Source organism: Platichthys flesus, chromosome 6 (genome assembly GCF_949316205.1).
Source record: "Platichthys flesus chromosome 6, fPlaFle2.1, whole genome shotgun sequence".
In the NCBI taxonomy this organism is placed as follows: Eukaryota; Metazoa; Chordata; class Actinopteri; order Pleuronectiformes; family Pleuronectidae; genus Platichthys; species Platichthys flesus.
In genome coordinates this window covers 4,160,142-4,180,197 of record NC_084950.1, presented here as the reverse complement: position 1 = coordinate 4,180,197, position 20,056 = coordinate 4,160,142, and the positions used below count along the sequence as shown (strand labels likewise).

Here is a 20,056-nt window from a genome sequence, read left to right as displayed (position 1 = left end):
AAGCAACCAATTGACCAATTAACAAACAAACAATCCAACCAACCAACAATTGAATCAACCAACCAACCAAACAACCAACTGACCAATTAACAAACAAACAATCCAACCAACCAACCAACTGACCAATTAACAAACAAACCATCCAACCTACCAACAATTGAATCAACCAACCAACCAACTGACCAATTAACAACAAACAATCCAACCAACCAACAATTAAATCAATCAACCAACCAACCAACTGACCAATTAACAAACAAACAATCCAACCAACCAACAAATGAATCAACCAACCAACCAATGAACCATCGGATGAGGGTGAAAGAATATCCTCATGGAGGTAACAAGGATGTTTACACTGAAGAGACAACTTAGAAATATTTTATTCATGTGAAATAACACATAGCAACTATTTTCAGTGTTTAGAAAAACATGTGAGTCTGTTTATTTATGTTCCTGATCTGAAGTATGTCAAAAGAAAACAGAGAATAGCCGGTAGCACGACGAACAGTTTCCCTGAGCGTGAAGTACTGGAGTTTATCTAAAGCTTGTTAAATTCATGAGTGGGTGACATATGCTGTATTGCATGGTGGGATCAGAGGTGTAGTGTTTTCAGTGAGACAGTCTCAGCACAGCAGCTTTTGTAGAATGAATTCATGCACACACACACACAGACACACACAGACACACACACACACTTCTGACACCTCATTTTCTGTGTCATAATCTCGTTGCTCTCACATTCCTCACCACTGTAGAACCCAGCTGCTGTTCAGGTATGAAATCTTTAAGCCAAATCCCCTTCTTCTGGGGCTGTAATTCTACATCTGTCCCCGGTTCATTCCATTGAAGTCCTGTCTGTATCGGTTCCCACTGCATGTCTGTTGGCCGACTTATTCACTGGCTGCTACTTGATGTTCTCTCGTTGTGTGTATAAAAAAAGCCAAATCCGCACAAAGATGACAGGGGGTGTAATCGCGAGCTATGTGATTCAACAATACGACTCTTAGAAGCTATTCAGAGTGGGGCCTGTCCTTGACCCTTAAGGAGCTTGTAATGTGGGCTTTTTTCCCACTCTTTGTATCCACCGGCAGAAGCAAGGAGGGGGGAGCGGGGCTGGATGGGGGACCAACCACCGAGCGAGGGGTTTTGCCCCTCCATGCCAGCGGCAGGCACACTGGGGGAGCCTTGGATGTGCACTCACACACACACAAACCCAGAACTGCACACACTGGTTTCCTGGCGTGCGCTCATTTCATGGGGAGGGAGAGGTGAAGGTTGGAGGGTGAGGCAGGGGGTGGGTGTAAGGGGGGGGGGTTACGAGGGGAGGGCAAAGAGACAAGAGCCCCCCCCCCTTCCCCAACCACGCACACACACACACACACACACACACACACACACACACACACACACACACACACACACACACACACACACACACCTCCCCAAAGCCCAGCAGGGGGTCATTCTTAAAGGCTGCTCCGTCTCTCCTCGGGAGGACGGGGTTTTGGGTGGGGAGGGCTCAATCTGCGGAGGGCAGTGGTCCTGCTGGTCAGCAGTGGGAGCTCCACGTTACCCAGTTATCCATGACAACCAGAGAGAGATGGAGAGAGAGGGGGGGTGGGAGGGGTGGGAGTCAGAGAGACACAGGGAAGCAGAGGGAGAGAGAGATGGATGGGGGGGGGGGCATGGAAAAGCTCAGCTGCGGTCAGAGAGCGCTCAGTTGGAGCAGAGAGTGAAGAACAAAGCACCCAGTGATTTTCATTTTTTCTCTCTTTGTCTGCTTTATGTTGTACAAAGACAAGTCCCGCTCTCCTCCAGTGGAAATAAAGGAACTGAAGAACGCTCACAAACACACATGCACTCATGCACACACATGCACGGACACACACACACTTGCTTGCCATATGCACTCACACTTTTTCCATGGCTAATTGAATTATGTTTGTACAGTAAGTCAAACATTTGTGTTCACGGTGAAAGAAAGTGTCTCCATGCAGGACACGGAGGTATTTCTTTAAACAAACCTCGACATGACGGCAACACAAAGGTCTGTGACAAAAGGTCTACACACTCCTGCGTGCACGTCACTGGATGGACACACACACACACACACACACACACACACACACACTGTTTCGTGTGGTCTCCGTCTGAAGTGTGGAGAATGTTCATTACACACCGATAGGTTCTGCTCACCCTAAACGAATGGGCTTAGACTAATCCTGCAGGAAACTGTCACAGAGAAATGAATCCACCTCGGATGAGTAGAAAAATTATGAAACAGGATAATTTCAACTAGAGGAAATAAAGTCTGACCTTCTACTAATTACTGTGAAGAAATGTTGTGGAATGACGGAGCCGTCACAGATTGAATCCATGCGTCTGTTTCTCATTCTTCACATTTCAACGTTTCCATCAGCGCCCGGCGTGAAATCAGAAAGATGAAAATAACTCATTCAACTCTACTGTGGCACATCCAGGTGTTTCCTCACTGTTAACACCATATTTAGCTTTTCCTCTTTACTATGGTGCAGTGCTTTCATTCACAACTGCTGCATTGATCTGAGTTTGATAGTGGCATGTAGATGATGAACTTTAATTTTGGGGGGAACTCTCCCTTTAACCCGCTCACCTTCCTCCACGTCCCTCCTTCAATTCCGACCCACATTTTCCCTCCACCTCTTCCCTGCGTCCTCTCCGGGTCCCTGCTGTAGTGACGCCGCTCGGCCACGTCTGGGCGCTGTTGCCTAAGTCTCCCCCTGCCTCCCCTCTCTCTCTCTCCCTCTCTCAACCCCCCCCCCCCCCCCCCACCCCTCTCTCTCTCTCTCTCTCCATCAGCGCTGCCTGCCTCTCTCCTGCCTCTCTCCTGCCTCAGCCAACCCGGGCTGTGCCGAGCTGCTCCCTGCGGGATCAGAGCGCTCCCCCGCCGGGACCCTTCTCTCACATCCCCCTGCTGGGACGCGGCTACATTTCCAGCCAAGCACTGCCTGCCTTGGCTTTATTATGTGTGTCTGCGCCGCAGCCCCGCCAGCAGAGGCAGGCAGAGGAGGAGGAGGGAGACTGGTAGCCAGAGTCAGGACAAAGAAAAAGCAGGGAGACAGAGGCGAGCGCAGGGTTAGACGAGTGGAAATATCAGGCTGCTGCTGACGCGTGAAGGCGTTCGGAGAATATTAACCACAAAACTCAAAAAACTAAAAAGCCAGAAAGCGTGGGTTGTGAGCAGGGTTCCCCTCGGGGGTTTGGAGACGCAGGGGAAGAGCGCAATGTCCATGCCACCAGACCAGCAGCACCACCACCACCACTGCCTAGTGTAGATCAGCGGGACCGGAGCGTAGGAGGCTCGGATCGGTGCCGCTTCTCCGGGAGGGAAGCGAACCAACAAACACAGTTGCGTTAAACTCAAAAATAAAGAAAGAAGAAGAAGAAGCAGCAGAAGAGGAGCGCGACAGTAGGGGGTGGGACGTTTAAAGCAAATCCTCCAGAAAACTAACATCCTCCGCCCGCGTCTCCGGCTCCTCGCCGGCACCGTTACGCGCGGCCGTGGCACCGGTGGCACCGCGCGGCTGCCACTTTTAGCGCGGGACGCTGCTCAGGTGTGCGCCGCGAGAAGCGAAGGAGAAGAGACGGGAAGAAGGAGAAGAAGAAGGGGACGTGAACGGGAAGTTGCCCCCGGTTGTTCCACGGGCTGTGCGGGAGGAGGACGCCGAGTGTCCCCCCGGTGCGTAGCGGCCGGACCGACCGCCCCGTCCCCCCGCGCACCGACCGGAGCTGCCGCATTGCAACAGGCGACGGAGCAGCAGCGAAGTGGTGGAGGAGGAAGAGGAGGAGGAGGAGTAGGAGGAGGTGAAGATAACCCGCCTGTGTCCGCCTGTATGCTTCCCTGAAAACACCGAGCGGAACGAATAAAACCCAGAAGCACGAGCCGCGATAAGAAGCCGAGGACGAGATGTCGAGACGGAAACAGGCCAAGCCGCGCTCCGTCAAAGGTAAGGAACTGATTCCTCTGCGCCTCGTGTGACCGCGAACCAGGAGTGACGCCGAATTAAATTAAACACAAACACACAACCAGGATTTAATGGAGCTCACTAATTTAATTCCCCTCCCTCCTCATGTGTGTGTAGTTTATTTTATTATCAAGGTAAATCACTGTCAGGGTTTAGTTTGGCCACTGGTTCGTCCACTAGTTGTTTGGAGTTGGTCCCAGTTGAAGTGAGGCTGGAACAAGTGTTGGATTTGGATTTGGATTGTTTCTGCAGTGTGATTTGTTTGTTCTTCTGGAGCCACTTGTTATTCACTTGTTTCGTTTTAATCTGGATTATTCCCTGTTGTGTCTCCATGTCCTAACCTGCACTCAGCTGCTTGGTAAATGTGACTGTTCGACCCCCTCCAGTGTCATGTCCTCTCAGTCCCTCACATTTTTATACACGCTCGATCAAAATATGACAAAAAAAAGCCCCATTATCTGAAATCTACTTTGATCTGAGGAGCCAGTGCATGAATCTGATGAGAGAGAAGGTTTTGTTCACATGCAAACACACCTGATTGAATATCTCTCTACTTATTGTTCCAGCATGCCGGTGGTTTCCTATGAGAAAACCTATTTGACCTTCCTCAATTTTAGTAAACTAAATCAGGTTGTGTTCACATGCAGGGCTGGAACAGACAGATTCCACCATTTTCTTAAAAAACTCATGAAAGTGCAAATTGTTTATGGGATTTCTGCAAAAAACGAGGCCTCTGGTTTTTCCCCATTTCCGTAAAAAAATGGTATTCATTGCTCTGCATGGGTGAGTGGGCATCATGCATGAGGGTGCATGCGGTGGCCTTGGCCTCCATGTTTTCCTTTATGGGACCCAGATGGGCAACGGGAAGAGCTGACCATGTGGTTGCCACCCCCCCCCCCCCCCCCTCCATCATATAGGCTTTTCCCTTTTCTGTGAGTGTATCTGGAGGAGAAGCAGCGACTCAGGCTGGGTGGGTTAGTTTAATTAGCAGCGTGACCTTGATTGCAGGACTTAAGCTTCTCCGACAGGTTAGGAAGTTAAGCCTGTTTCCACTCAGGTGGAATTTCATTGCATCAATCAATAGGAGGCGGCTGCGCACATGCCACACACACACGAAGCACCGACCATGTGTATTATTGTACTTATTGTGGGGGGTGCATGTGCAGAAAACCCAGTTGTTTACCAGTGCAGTCCACAGACTAATGTATGAATGCACTTAGAGGAGCTGACTGATATTGATACTGATGGGATCTGGGAGCCACCAGATTCCACAGCCTCCTCAGGAATCTGCTGTAAAGCTGGTTTCAGTTTTCGAGTGGATGCAGCTCGTCTTTAAATCCACAATAACATTTGAAGTGAATAAATTCCTCCACTGAAGCCAGCAGCGACACATTTGAAGGAAATTGCATCTTGTAAGGTTTGAATTATCTGAGAATTTTAAGAATCTTAATTCAGTTTTAAAGATGAGAATGTGGTCACAGTCTGTCAGCACCTTATCTTTCTCTAGATTTAAAGAAGTGGCATTAAAGTAGTGATTAAAAGTTACACACACATGTTTTATTTTGAGATATTATAGATTTAATACAGCACTGGCAAATTGCTAATCTGTAAAAAATATATCTGTAAATATCACTTTCATTGTCTGAGACTGTTTTCTTAGTATATCTGAACTTTTTTCCAGATGTTTTCATTTCTCACCTTCTCTCGTAAGAACGTGAGATAAATCCGTGGCCATAATGTTTGGAGGCCATGTTAATACATTAGATAATGACAAATAGTATAAATAATAAAAATCTCCTCATTTAGAAAAGGCCTTGTTGGTTATCAAATGATATCTGAGTCTAAGCTATTGTATTTCTATTGTATGTCAATTATTTGACCAGCAGTATAAAATACAGGACAATAGAATTTATAATTTCCTGAAATGGAGAAAAGCAAGAAGTAGAAACCAGCAAATGATCGATAATCTACAGAAGCAGTTTTGGTAGATTGTGTATTTTTGCAAATCACCTGATTGAATATGAGTCTTTGTTGTTTCAGCGTGGAAATGGATTTGATTTGAATGATGAGTGTTGGATGTTGTTGCCTCCTGCTGTAGTGATGTTGTCGCTCGCTGCAGTTTGTCAGTGAACACATCAGCTGCTCTGTCAGTGTGTGTCTGTGTGCGTACGTGCTCACACTCGCAAGATCTGCATCCTCTATATTTGTGTTCGCATTCATCACGGACACGCATGTGTGTGTCTTTGTGTGCGAGACCTCAGCCTCCTGGATAACGAGAGCTTAGCTTTAGTCAGGCAGCCGAGCGAAGCCGAGCGAAGCAAAGCTGAGGCAGACGACCACTTCTGTGTGTGTCTGTGTGTGTCTGTGTGTGTGTGTGTGTGTGTGCAGCAAAGGTAACATGGCCCTTGTGGTCCAGCTTGCATAAGCACCCTGTGTTTTGTGTATGTGTACTCATGCATCTGTGTGTGTACATGCGTGTTGCTATCTGCCCTCCACACCTTGCCCCTTTGACAGCTTGGCAAGACACGGCATTGGGGGGAAGATGAGAGAGGTTTGTAGAAGAGATGGAAGAGACAGAGAGGGGGTGGGGGGGTGGAGCAGGGGCTGTGCAGTGGCACATAGCAGGTGAGTGGGCAGAGGAGGGGGGGGGGGGGTGGAGGCCATGACGAGGTGAGCATCGTCGGGGGATTATCTGTGTTTTCATGTTCTTCCGTCTTTCACCTGCTCACCCATCTATGACTGCGCTGGCTCGCTCTCGGACTCACTGGCCAGCCAGGCGTGCCAGAACAATAACAAACAAGCACAAAGTCCCAGCTCATCCATCTTCTTCTATAGATCCACTCTGACTCACACTGGCCTGGCCTGAAAAGAACCGGGGGTTATTTCTGAATCTGAACGGGAGGATGAGTGACATTACTCACTGTTAGATGCGCTCAACAAAATCCCTGCACAGGTAAACCAGTTCGAACCAGTACACTGTTAAACTACCAGTGAAAGGTACAAACGATACGGATTTAAGTGGAAAGTCGTGTTGTCGGCCTTTCCTTTATTTGCTAAGCATCACGTTTATTGACAGCAGGGTGTTTTATTTATTTTATAAGAAGTAAACATCTTCAAACTTTTACTGTACGTTCTATGAAAGACGCAGTTTTAGTTCTGTACAGACGCCCTGTATGGTTGTGGTTAAGATTCGGAAGAGAAATGATTTATTAAAGTTAGTATAATACACTCGGTAGGTTGCATCTTACAGTGTTGAAGAAAGTGAAAAAATGAATTTAGTATCTCTCTGGTTTGTCCAGATCCACCAACAAGTTTTGTGGAAATTCCTGGATCCACCAATTGGTCAGAGTGGGTTCTCTCTGGGCCTGAGGAAAATCGGTTCAGTGGTTTTTATGTGATCAGTCTGAAAAGGGACGCGAGCATAAAACCTTCTTGGCTTAATTATACATGATCAAGACTACCCATCACATAATGAGACGGTTTAGCCTCAGGAACTCAAAACTAAAACAAACAGCAGCGTTTTCACTCATTTAACTGATCCTCCAAGTTCCTTTTGATGGAATTACTTAACCAGGCGAGCCTCTGCAGTGATCAGGCCTCGTTAACAGTGGAGGGACTTAACTAATTGCAGTTTGCTAATTGAACACGAGGACGGGCCATGGAACGAGCTGATGGGGGGGGGGGAGTGAGCGAGGAGGAGGAGGAGGGGTGAGCGAGGAGGAAGAGACGAGCGAGCGGCTCCTCTCTTATCAAACTATTATTTCAGTGGATTAATCCGATTTTAATGTGTGTCTTTAGCGAGGCGGCAGAACCCTCCGCCTGCCTCGCCACCTCCTATCTCTCTCTGCCTCGCTCGCCCTCTCAGCTCTCAGCCCCTCGAGTCTTTCATGCATTATGTAGCGATGATTATTACTTAATTACACATTAATAAATCCGCTTCATTTGCAGGACATTAAACGGGAGTTGAGCACATATGACAAGAAGACGGGAGGGGAGGGGAGGGGAGGCCGGGTGAGACTGGAGCTGGGGGTGGGGGGGGGGGGTAAGAGAGGGAGCACTTGGTTTTTAGCATTTATTTGGTTTGTTTAGAGCGTTGTTTATGGTTAGTGGAGCCAAGTGAGTCCTTTGCCCAGGGGGGGGGGGGGGGGGGGGGAGAGTTTACTGTCGCCCTGAGTTGAGTCCGGCTCTTCTGGGCTAATGGCATCACTTCCACTCAATCTCCTCCTTTCTGCCTCGCTCGCCCTGTTCGGGTCTCTCTCTCTCGTCCCCTCTCGCCTCTTTACAAGCCGTCACGTTTGTCTGTGGCTCCACCAGTGTCGTCCAGTTTATATCAACTGGTTTATTTGATCTTACAGTCGGAGACAAACCAGCAACAATCACTGGTGCAGTGAAAGGTTCATGTGTTGGTATTAAGGATTAGAATATGTCAGATAGGGATAGTAGCTGATATAGAAACTTTATCAGTGATTGTTAAGATGCCATAATCCATCATTTATGATAAGAATTGTAATTGAGTCTAGATATTTTAGAGTTTAACCATAAATCAGTATTATAAATTATATAAATCAAACAGCCATGGAGAGAATAAACATTTTTTTTGCATAGTTTCTTCTCTAAAATAATAATAATTTCATATCAGCATATATAAACTGATAGGTCTGTGCAAGGCTCACATCCATATGATATATTTTGTGATTGAAACAAGTATTTACTTCATTTTTACACCGTAATTTATTGGTCATTTGATAATATAATAATTTTATTCAAATTAAGAATTATGACGCTCTTTTCTCAGAAAACATCGTAAATGACAAAGAACAATTTGTATAATTTAAGAAAAACAATCTTCCCGTATATAAACTATAAAACCTAGCGATACTGTCTCAATTTTACTTTTAGTTTTTATTAAGTTTTTGTTGAAAGCCTTTGGGACAGAAATTTGTATATTTTCCTCTCCAGCTACAATGAGACTTTTTTCATTACCAGTTAATCTTCCCATTGATTCATCGTTAGATCTATAAAACATCTGGAGTCAGGAAAATCAAAGCGCATCTTCTGTTCGTTTGACAGTTTAAAACCCAGAGATATTCAATTTACTTTTATGGATAAACAAACAAATGAATGTGATTTATCCAAATAGCTGCAGATTCATTTCAGCCGCACCATCTTCCTTTCTGACACTGAATCGGTCGACACGGTATTTCATGTAAGTATGTGATTTAAATCTAATAAGAGACTCTGGGATGGTAATTATTCATCGCCTGGAGTTAAAGTTATTGTCAATTAACTGCTCAAGACTTGAAATTAACAACTGCCAACGCGAATGTGGGTAAAAATTAATTGTGCTGGGAAATGCCGTCAGGTTACAAGCTGGTTTTTATGGTTTCCTGAATCTATTAATGCGTCTGCTGCAAAAGGCGGAGTAGAATCAGCCAATCGCTGGTCCTGTGTGCACCTGTCATTGTTGTTTATATTAGAGCCGTGGAATCCTCATACCTGACAGCAGCAGAATGAGAACTCTGTTTGCTGTGTGCATAGTACAGGACAGTTAATCTCCCATTTCTCTTCCTCCGTTCTCACTCTTCAGTCTGTTTTTCTTTCTCTCTCAGCCTCCCTCTCTCTCTCTCTCTCTCTCTCTCTCTCTCTCTCACCATCTGGCTTTACAATTAGATCAGCTTTAATGTCGCCCTTTGGCAGAGCACAGAGACTTTCATGGGGCGACTGGCTCCTATAAAACTCGGAGACACTGCACATGTGGCTTGGATTACTCGAGAAGACGACAGTATGTGCTCTCGCAGGTACATCCGAGTGCTCCGGTGCTTTCAGGCCGCAGCCGAACGTCCCCTCGGCTTCTTCTGTTTCAAAACCAAAAGGTGACGGCTTATCTTGTTTCCTCTCCACGCCGCTACAAGCAACTGCTGCATTGAGTGACTCCTTCGTAAAAGCTTGTATCGGCTTTGCATTAAGGCTTGCTGAACCATTAAATGGCTTTCTAGGAGCTTTGTTAGAAATTCCATTGACTTCACAGCAGGGGGTGGATTTGAGTTTTTGGTGGTTGTGTGTGTTTTTTTTTTCTTCTCTCTTCTTCTAAACAGGACAAAACAAGCTAATGTAATTGGTGATTGGTGGAGCCCAGCAGTACCATGCATCGAATTTAACTGGAGTCGTGTTGATCCTCTCTCAATTAGAACCAAATTACTGCACAATTGAAGGCTCACAGAGGCGAGTGTAACCAGGCCTATGCAACTGAAGACCTGAAGAAATGCACTGGTGAAATTAATGTGATTTAATTATTAATTTTTACACCTGCACATACTGGACTGTAGTTTTCTAGTCTAGTCAGAACTGTAATATCTGGGGTGAAAGGTGCCTCGGAACCAGTTTATTAAGTTTCTCCATTCAATGTCCCATATACGACCCCTGATGTCTGGAGTCCTCTCCCAGAATGCGAAACCAAGACTAACCAGATGAAGTTATAAAGAATGTGAGACAAACACACGAGCCTCGGTTTGGAGCGTGGTCCAGACTCTCAGGTGTGAAAACGTCTGTGTTATGTGCCGGTTTATTCTGGGACACAGAGTCAGACAGTATTAGTATTAGTACCACCTGGGCTTCTCCCACTCTGGCAGGTCACATGTCTGCTGTGGGAGAAAAGGGCCCATTGACAAGAGGAGAATTCCTGGAAAGGTATTTTCAGGTCTTTCACAAGGAAAAACGTTCTCATGTTCACAATTTGACCAGGGATGTAGAAACGAAGGCCTCTGCCATGGCCCAGCAGTCCCATTGAATTACTTCCTGGGAAATCAAAAATATATATAAAAAAACCCTATTACTGCATAAGATTGGTGGAAACTAGTTCTGTAGTTTTTCATAATCCTGTTGAAATATGGATTAACGTTCACACTGCGTCAGAGAGATGTGGATTCAATATAAAACTTGTTTTTTGGGCTTATTAGATTCCCGGGTTGTTGTAGTAATGTTGTGTACTCGCAGTAGGATGTGTATGAGGTGTAAGAATGAACGATGTTGTCCCACAAAACGCCACCAGCGACCACAGCTGTGAACCTGCCCATCGAGCCGACAGCTGTATGCATCCCAGTGAGACACTGGTTCTTCAGCGCACTCCGTCACTCGGGCACCTGGCAGCGAGCAGATCTTTTTGATCCCCGACAGCCTCTGTGAAGTTAATGAAACACTGTGGGACGACAACAAGCAGCAGCTAATGGTGTTGACTTGATGAATCCAGATTGAGAAACTGGTTTGGTCGGAAATAACAGGAAAAGGTCAAATCGTCTGGTCGGCTTGGTTATGGGTTTTATTGTCGTGTTGCGTGAGTGTGCGTGTGTGTGTGTGTGTGTGTGTGTGTGTGTGTGTGTGTGTGTGCGCCCCCCCAGAAAGGGTGAAGTCCCTCAGTGAGGTGTGTGTATGCCAGCGACAACTCCTTATCAGCGGCCTGCCTGTCCTGCTTGTGTGTGTGTGTGAGAACAGGGGCATCATGGGCCAGGACTCTCCCATTGTAGCGGCTTAGCTAGCCTTGTTTATCAGCTGCGAACTCACTGGACCTTAACACACACCCGGCCCCTCTGGAGACACACACAGACACACACGCACTCACACAGACACACACTCAAGCACTCACAAACAGGCGTCTGGTGTAGCTGAGCTCTGTGCATTGACATAACCTCTGCATTTAAGAAGAGAAGGATGAGGCTGGTATGACTTCACACACACACACACACACACACACACACACACACACACCACTGGATATTCTGTGTGCCACCTCCCAGTCTCTTACTTGCAGAGATTATACGTGTTCCTTTGGTCAACATGGATTATTTGCCCGCGGTGTGTTTGTCTTTCTCAATCCGAGCGTTTAATAAAGTCCTCTTCTCTGTCCTGTGGCGTTTCTCTGAGCTTATTGAATATCAAACTAATTTAATAATGATCAGTCATTTTTTTTTTTGGTCCAAATGTATCGTCACTAGTTGCTTAAGCTGCAGAAAGACGTCTTTGAATGAACGATTCTGCTGCTCAGCCTCTTATTGTGTGATGAGCGGTGGAATTTAAAACAACAGGACGTGGAATAAAAAGTGATTATGGTTTAATTTATAATAATTTAAATATTTATATGTTTTTAAATAGCCATTTTGCTTCGAACCGCCAGGATTCCACTGATGTGACCCTGACATGTTCACATCGCCTGTAGATATTCACAGTTATGATAAATTATGTAGAATTATTAAGGAAGAACTATTCAACCTCAATATTTAGGTCATAATTACACTTTGCGTCTTCCTCCTTCCTCCTCTTCCTCTCCTGCAGCATCCTGCTTTTTCTCCCCTTCTCACCTTCCTCCCGCTCTTCTTGTGCTCCCTACCCCCTCCCTCTAATAGGCCCCCCCCACCACCCCACCCCACCCCTCCCTGCTCCGTCCTATTCTGTACATTAAACATTAGTGGTGGGGGCAATTAGCTGTGCCCCTCTGCACACCTGGCTGATGCATAATATATTTATCGGGCCGCCCAACCTCCCTTCCCACTCTGACACACACACACACACACTCACAGTCACACACACGGCTGTTGACTTTTACGAAATGGAAAAACTCTGCATGAAGAAATGATCAAGGTTTATTCTGACCTTGCACAACCTGAAAGTTCAACCAGGTCAAAGGTCATTAGTCTATATATATATATATATATATATATATATATAAAGTTCTATATACTTGTCAGATAGTGTCTCTGTTAAGTTTGCTTGATTAGGATTAAACACATGAATATATCTTAGTTTTGAAAGGAGCACTCATTAATATAATCACTATACAAATGTTGCTCATCGGTTGTGATGTGTCATGTCTGTGTTTCACAAACTGTCCAGGTCCCAGAACAGTTTTTCTCACTTTTGTGCTGATTTATTCATATATTCCTTTTTTTTTTCAGCTTGCCTTTTGCCTGTTGTGCTTGCATGCACACGTACTCATTTGCACACACACACACACAGACGCACACACACCACGGTACCCAGACTAATGTGCATTGTCCTCAGAGCGTGGAGTCTTCAACAGAACAAGCTGCTTGTGTTCTGTTCCTCTTTCATTGGACACTCTGCCGGGCCTTTGTAGTGCACCCCCACCATAGTCTTACCAATGGTTCCTTTTTAGTGCTCGAGTCCTCAGTTGGTTTTTCCAACTCCTTTCCATTCACCTCCCAGTCAAAAGGCAAGGCCGACCTGCTGGGAGACATACAATGGAGCAGGAGCGAGCAGGGGAAAGTGAGTGAGGGAGGGAGGGAGGGAGGGAGCAGGCGGGCGATCGAGGGACTGCATACCGAAGAGGGAAGAATGGAAGTGAGAAAGAAAATTTAATTTGACTGTTTTTTTGTTGCTTTAAAAATATATTTTGAGTTTCTGTCTCTGCTCAGCGTGTCACAATGTTCACCAGGTAATTCAGAAGTAAAAAGTAAAAGGGAATAAACTGAATCCTCCACAATGTTTCCTGTCGGATGTTGTCGAGGCAAAGTGTTTGCTATATTTTATGAGTTACATATAGTCACATGGTGCTGTCCTTCCCAGGATGAGTAGGTTTAGGACGGACCTGCCGTTTGGTTAGAAGAGCACATTTCAGAAAAGGCTCTAATTGAACTGAGCTGAAACGAGAGCCGAAGAGGACGAGCTGGTGTCTCCTCTGGAATGTCTCGTCCCTCATAAAAACTTTACGTCCGTATGAAGACGGAGTGAAGAAGGGAGACGGTGTCGGAGGGGAAGTATAGCAGGGTGGAAAGAGAATAAGAGATTGCACGGTGAGATCGGTGAGAAGGTGTGTGTCAGAGAGAGAGAGTGTTGGTCAGTGCAAGCCAATTTTAAAAATGCAGAAGTACTGTCTGCTTTAGAGTTGATAAGAAGTCTGGGGAGTTGCACAACCAGTTTTCTCCTCTTCCTCTCCCTCCTATCCACTCCTCCTCTTCCTCCTCCCCTCTCCTCAAATGTGTTCCTTGTTAATGACATTATTCTGTTGACACTGTCTATATCTTTAAAAAGCACATTACCTGCAGCCTTAATCTGTAACATCACTTTGAATGAGTACCAGTAGAGATGTTATCGACTCCTTTGTCGTCAGTAGAGATTCTAGATATTGATAATCCAGAACTAATATCTTATCACCGAGTCAGTCCCACGTCTCAAACACAAGTTCATTGATTTTACCTCCTCGGGATGAAAATCTGTTGCTAAGCAATATTAGCAAAAAACTCTGCTGACTGGCGTGGATTGTATCTGTTGCCAGGCAACATTCACTTATTGAACCTTTCATAAGGAGGCAGTGGGGGGGGCCGTTAGAATTTTGTCGTATGACAAATAATTGTACAAAAGCCCAAAACGAATCAAGATTTGAATCACAATTTTGATAAAGTGTCGAGACAAAAAAACAGAAAGGGCCTTTTGTCGGTCATTTGCGTTGCTCGATTGTACGTCTCCTCAAACAAACACACAAACAAACACACAAACAGACACGCTCCCAGCACACGCGCGCTCTGTGAGTATTTTTCTTGTGAGTCCCAGAAGCGGAGTGACGAGCGAGTTAATCTGTCCGCCAGCGATACAGGGCGACACAAAGCTGTTTATTTCCCTCTCTCTCTCTCGCTCTCTCTCCTTCTCTCTCACTCTTCCCCCCCCCCTCTCTTCCTGTAAAGCCTAATCAAGTTTGTATCAAGCTAAATAATGCCTTAGCGTGAAATTGGTGTCTTCAGTCAAAAAGCACTCCCGAGCCTGTACAACAAGAGAAGGCAATTATGCATCCCTCCCCTCCCCTCCCCTCCTCCCCTCCTCCTCCTCCCCTCCGGCCTCTACTGCTTTTGTTGTTCCTGTACACTAATGTGTGTGTTTGTTTATATGTGAGAGGGAGAATGTGTATGTTCTATAACTGCTATATTTCATAATTTGTCTCATTACCAGCGTTTGAGTCAGTCGTCACACTGAAGCACAGTCTTGTCACTGGTGTGTGTGTGTGTGTGAGATGGGGGGGGGGGGGGGGGACTTCTAGTTCAGTTATTTCTGGCTCCTTCCCCAGAGTCCAGGTTCTCCTGAGGAATGCGTTCCCTCTCCTCCTCTTCCTCTCTCTCTCGCCGTCCTACTCCTGATCTTCCTCCTCTCTGCCCTCCTTCACCTCTCGTCCTTCCTCGCAGCTTCTTTCATCCTCAACACTCTCTCACCTTCCTCTCCGTCTCTAACCTCCCCCCTCCTTTCACTTGTTTGTATTCCCGTTACTCTTCTTCTTCCCTCTCCCTGTCTCCCTTGCTATCGATTCCTCTTCCCGCCACACTCTCTCTGACAGACATAAAAACAAATGTCAGATCAGAGCGGCTCTTTAATCTCAAGCTGTGTTGTCTGGCCCTGAACATCAACTCCACGCTCGCCCCTGTGTGTGTCTGTCTGTGTGTGTGTGTGTGTGTGTGTGTGTGTCTATGTGCGAAAATGAGTTCTTGCTCTGTAGGTGTTGAGATATGTGAAATTGTTTTTGCTGTACCTTGTGCACATTACAGTTTGTGTGTGTGTGTTTGTGGAGAAGACTCACCTCCCGAACAGGGACAACAACTGTGTTTAAAAAAAGATAAAACAAGTGAACCTTTTTATGTTGTGTTCAGGGATGTGCTGAGGTTGCGTAACATTCAGAGGAGTTTATACCTCCAATGAGTAAACAGAAATAATAGTCCTCTTTATATGACAGATTTCCTTCATGTAGATTCATGAATTATTCTCTGGATGAGAAATTTGTGAAAAGGTTTCCCAGGAATCCGCCTCTTGATACGGATCTACTCCAAAATGAAATGAGTTCATCCCTCACTAATATCACATCTTATAGTATAGTAGTTTTTGCGTGACAACAATCGCACAAACAGACAAACGAACGCTGATGGAAACATCCACTGACCTCCTTGGTGGAGGTCAGTAGATGAACAATCCTACACACGTTTGTCTAGAAAGTGAAACCAAATTTCCTGCAACTTCCCCGGGCCCAGGCTCCATCCCTCCATCAGGTTAGGTGGACATCAGGTCAGTAGTGTTGGAGTAATCCTGCAGAAAAAATAAATCAACATACAGACACGGCAGGAAACACACAACTTCATTGGCAGGGGTAACAAACGAGAAGTTGGGGGACAGACTGGGTGGAAAGACGAGGATTGAGGCACTTGGCTGCAGCGGGAGAGAGGCTGGAAAGATTACCAATGTATCACAGGGCCGACGTTTAAAGACAAAGATTTATTTACACTCACACTGAGAGTCTAGGTTTAACCTGACGCTCTGTGTTTGGACTGTGGGAGGATGGGAGTCAGAAAGCACTGGGGGGGGGGGGGACATGCAAACTCCAGAACAGAAAGGCCCCGATCCAACCATCCTGCCGACCCAGAGAACCAAAAAATCAGATAGTAGAAACATAACGGATCAGAGGAGAGGGAGAACAACGGGAAGCCGATGTGAGGGAACGAGTGGAAGAGAGGGACAGCAGAGAGCGGGAGATAGAGAGGGCGATGGAGCTTGTCCGCCAGGCTTGTTCGGTTGTTGTTCTTTCTCTCTGCCATCCATCTAAGCCCTCTGCTACCTCTGTCCCTTTACACACACTCTCACAAACAAAAGCATGAGTGCACACACACACTCGCGCTGTCCCAAACCCCAGACTAGCCTGCAGTTTCTGGCCAGTGCTTCAGTGCTCGGGTTGTGTGTCTGTGTGTGTATGTGTGTATGTGTGTATGTTTTAAGGCTGTTTTGTTCAGAATGCACGCAGGCAGAGAGAGCGGTTTTACTGCTGATAAAAGTATTTGGTTAATCAGCTTCTGTCCCCGTCCCCGGACTGGAAGTGTTTGCATGTGTGTGTGTTTGACACAGGCCATTGAAGTTGGGGGGTGTCCCGGGGGGTGGGCTGGGGATGGAGATTGGCATCAGCCCTCGGCCAGTGGCGTCACAAAGTCGTTCCTGAGGGACGTGAAGGGCAGCCAATGAGAGGATCCCTCCGGAGCTATAGGAAGAAAGCTGGTTGGGGAGGGGCTGGGAAGTGGGTTGAAGTGGGGGGGAAAGAAGAAAAAGGAGTGTCTAGGATGAGTAGGCGAGACAGACGGATGAAGAGAGCGAAAGAGGAAAAAGAGAGAGAGGGAGAGCGAGTCGGATGACAATTACCCTCTTGACTTCTGTCCAGCACCAGTTGTCAATCAGCCTCCCGCTCGGGGGAGAGGAGCCGGTCTATCATTGGCCATGCTGACCCACATCCCGCCTCTCAGGGCTGCACGATTGGCCACAGTGACCCGCTCGTCAAACAGATCTGGGAACACCCGAGCCCTGGGCCGCCTCGGGAATAAATGGCCCTGATACTGTGCGTGCATGTGTTGTTTCCGAGGAAGAGGAGACAAAGGGCTGTTTTCTCTTTGAGGCCGTAACTGCTTCCATGGGACAGAAGAGGGTGGAAGGGAAGTGAAGGGGAATGTGGTGGAGGAGAGGAGTGGAGGAAGAGTACACAGAGGGATGGAAAAGGAATTGACAATGGGTGACTGAGGAAGATGGATGTAAGAACAAAGCATGGAAGTGGATGAGTGGTCAGGAGAGGAAAAGGGGGGGGGGAACATGGTGGGAGTAAAGAACAAGGGAGGATAGAAAAGAGGGAGTGAAGGAGAATTAGATGAGGAAAAGGTGCACTGTGATAATTAATGACAACATGTTTGTAAATATTTGTTTACCATCCTCATCATCCTCATCATCCTCATCACGCAGAGGCCTAACTTCAGGTCTCCTTCTCCGTTCCACTTAGCGGCTCGTCTCCCGCGATATGACGTAAATCTAAAATTGGAAACACAACGGCCGCACATCACTGTCGTGTGTTGTGTAGTCGCTGACAGCTCCAGTCTACGTTAACCTGCTTTTCCCACCGTGAGCGGGTTATTTTCGTACAACGACAAACTTTTTTTAAAGGGTTTGAATCCTTCATTGCCCAAGAACTCTTAATGGAAACTGGTTACACCCTCGTTTCCACTCACAATGGTTGTGTGTGGTTTCCTCTGAAGATGCTACACTTACAAATACGTTGACTGTATAAATTTTGATTTCTAGATGCAGGTGCTTTGTTGGAAAACATCATCAATGTTCTTCTCTCTTGAACTTGTGTGTAGATATTTTCGATATATTGATAAATGTCTTGAGTATTTATCAGGAGTGTGTATTCTGCAGCAGAGCCTCACCAGTTAGAACCTTTCAGACATATTGATCTCAGCCTCAATGTTTGTCCATATGCACCAATATGAAACTTTAATTTATAAACCATGCAATTAAAGATATGAATATGTTTCCAATTTATGAAAATATTTGTCTATTTTCTTATTTCAAGTTCCATATATTAAGTTTTATTTGTGATTTATATTTATTTACAATTATTTAAAATGAAGTTGATTGTTAAACTGTAAAATATCGAGCTTGAGGTACCTTTCTTTGTCTTAACGACATCTTAAGAATCATTTCCAAATTAAACCAATACTTATGTGTCAGCTGATGTATCGAGAAAGGAAATCTTTTATTCTTTAATACCCCCCCCCCCCCCACTGCTTTCACTTTGTGATTCCTGCAATGTGATGACACAGCAATTCCTTCAGCCTGTGTTTGTTGCTCCTGCTGCCGTCTACACGCTTCCTACATTAATCTGCAGAAATTACTCCGACCGCCACATAAATAAATATATTGTCTGTGCACATGCTGTGAGACTGCGTGAGTGGGACTCAAAACCTCAGTAAAGTGCATACACTCCAGTTTACTTCCAGGGAAGTCACCTCTTCACTGATCTCATCCACAATGAATACTTCTTCTGAAAAACACACTTCTGAAAAACACACATTTGACAGAGCAAGGTGTCTCAGGGGTTAACGTAAGCAACAACAAAAGCCTGGCTTAATTGTTGTGTGTGTGTGAGAGTGTGTATAGATGCTCCAAGGATTCCCTGTAGCATCTTGGTTGCTTTGTTTCGCAAACACACTCACAGACACACTATGCACAGGATTTTTGTTTGTGATGAATTTGTGCAATGTGTTTGTGATGCTTTTGAGGCAGATTGTGTGATCTCTATAGGTCTCTGTGATTATTGGCTTGTCTACCGGTACGCTGCCTCTACCTGCCCTTGTGTGTGTGTGTGTGTTTGTGTGTGTGTGTTGTCAGTTTAGGTATCGACCATGTTGTGGGGACCTAAATCTATTGACACAGTACATTCAGATTAGACTCTCTTATGATTGAACTTTGAATTCTAGACATGTTTAACATTTAAGGTTCCATTAAGGCTAGGGTATGGATAGGGTTATGGTCATTATAGGTGGATCAGAATTAAATAATGTAATTTTTTGTAAATTTTGGGGTAATTTCCCAAAATAACAGTGAAAACGTTGGTGGAGGTCGCTCATAAAACTTGTTGGCAGGTTGTTCAGTTGTGTGTAGTTTCCCTGGATGAGATGAGACTGGTCAGGTCTCATCAAACTCCGTCACCTTGTCATTTTTCTTGCCCAACTTGTGCAGCAAATAGAAGAACTGGCAAATGTATAGCAGTGCAAATACAACTTTAACGTGTGTAACTGCACCTGAGAGAACTCTCTTTACGCAACATAGATAAACACCTGGGATCTAAAGATAGGACCAAGTGCAAGTGGAGTTGATTAGAAGGGATCAATTATCTGAGCACCAACCACATCTAAGAGAATGATGTCTTAAGATTTCATCATACATGGTTCAAACAGTGTGGCCTTAGAGGTGATTCTCTCTCTCTCTGCTTAGACGAACTCGAACTGTGTATTTCATCGGTGCCTGTGTGAAGTTCTGAGCTGTTAATTGGCTCATTGTGCCACATTTCTCTAAACAGAGGCCTGAGTGTGAAGGGAGGTGAGATGCACTGTCGGCGGAACAGCCATGGAGCAACAAACGAGTGGAAAAGCTCGTTAATTGGAAAACCTTGAATGTTGTATATTTATCACACAGACACGAACCCTTCTCTACTTATTCCAATGTCAACACACGCAGGTCTCTCTCTATAG

General features: G+C 45.7%; 1 protein-coding gene across 1 annotated transcript in view; it reads left to right on the top strand.

Annotated features, from left to right (window-relative positions):
* The first annotated feature begins 2,913 nt into the window (after positions 1–2,913).
* znf423 (zinc finger protein 423) overlaps positions 2,914–20,056 on the top strand; it is a 127,208-nt gene continuing 110,065 nt past the window's right edge. The window contains exon 1 of the mRNA XM_062390643.1: positions 2,914–3,989. Coding sequence (XP_062246627.1) covers positions 3,950–3,989 — 40 coding nt within the window. The 5' untranslated portion in view covers positions 2,914–3,949. The remainder of the gene's footprint in view (positions 3,990–20,056) is intronic.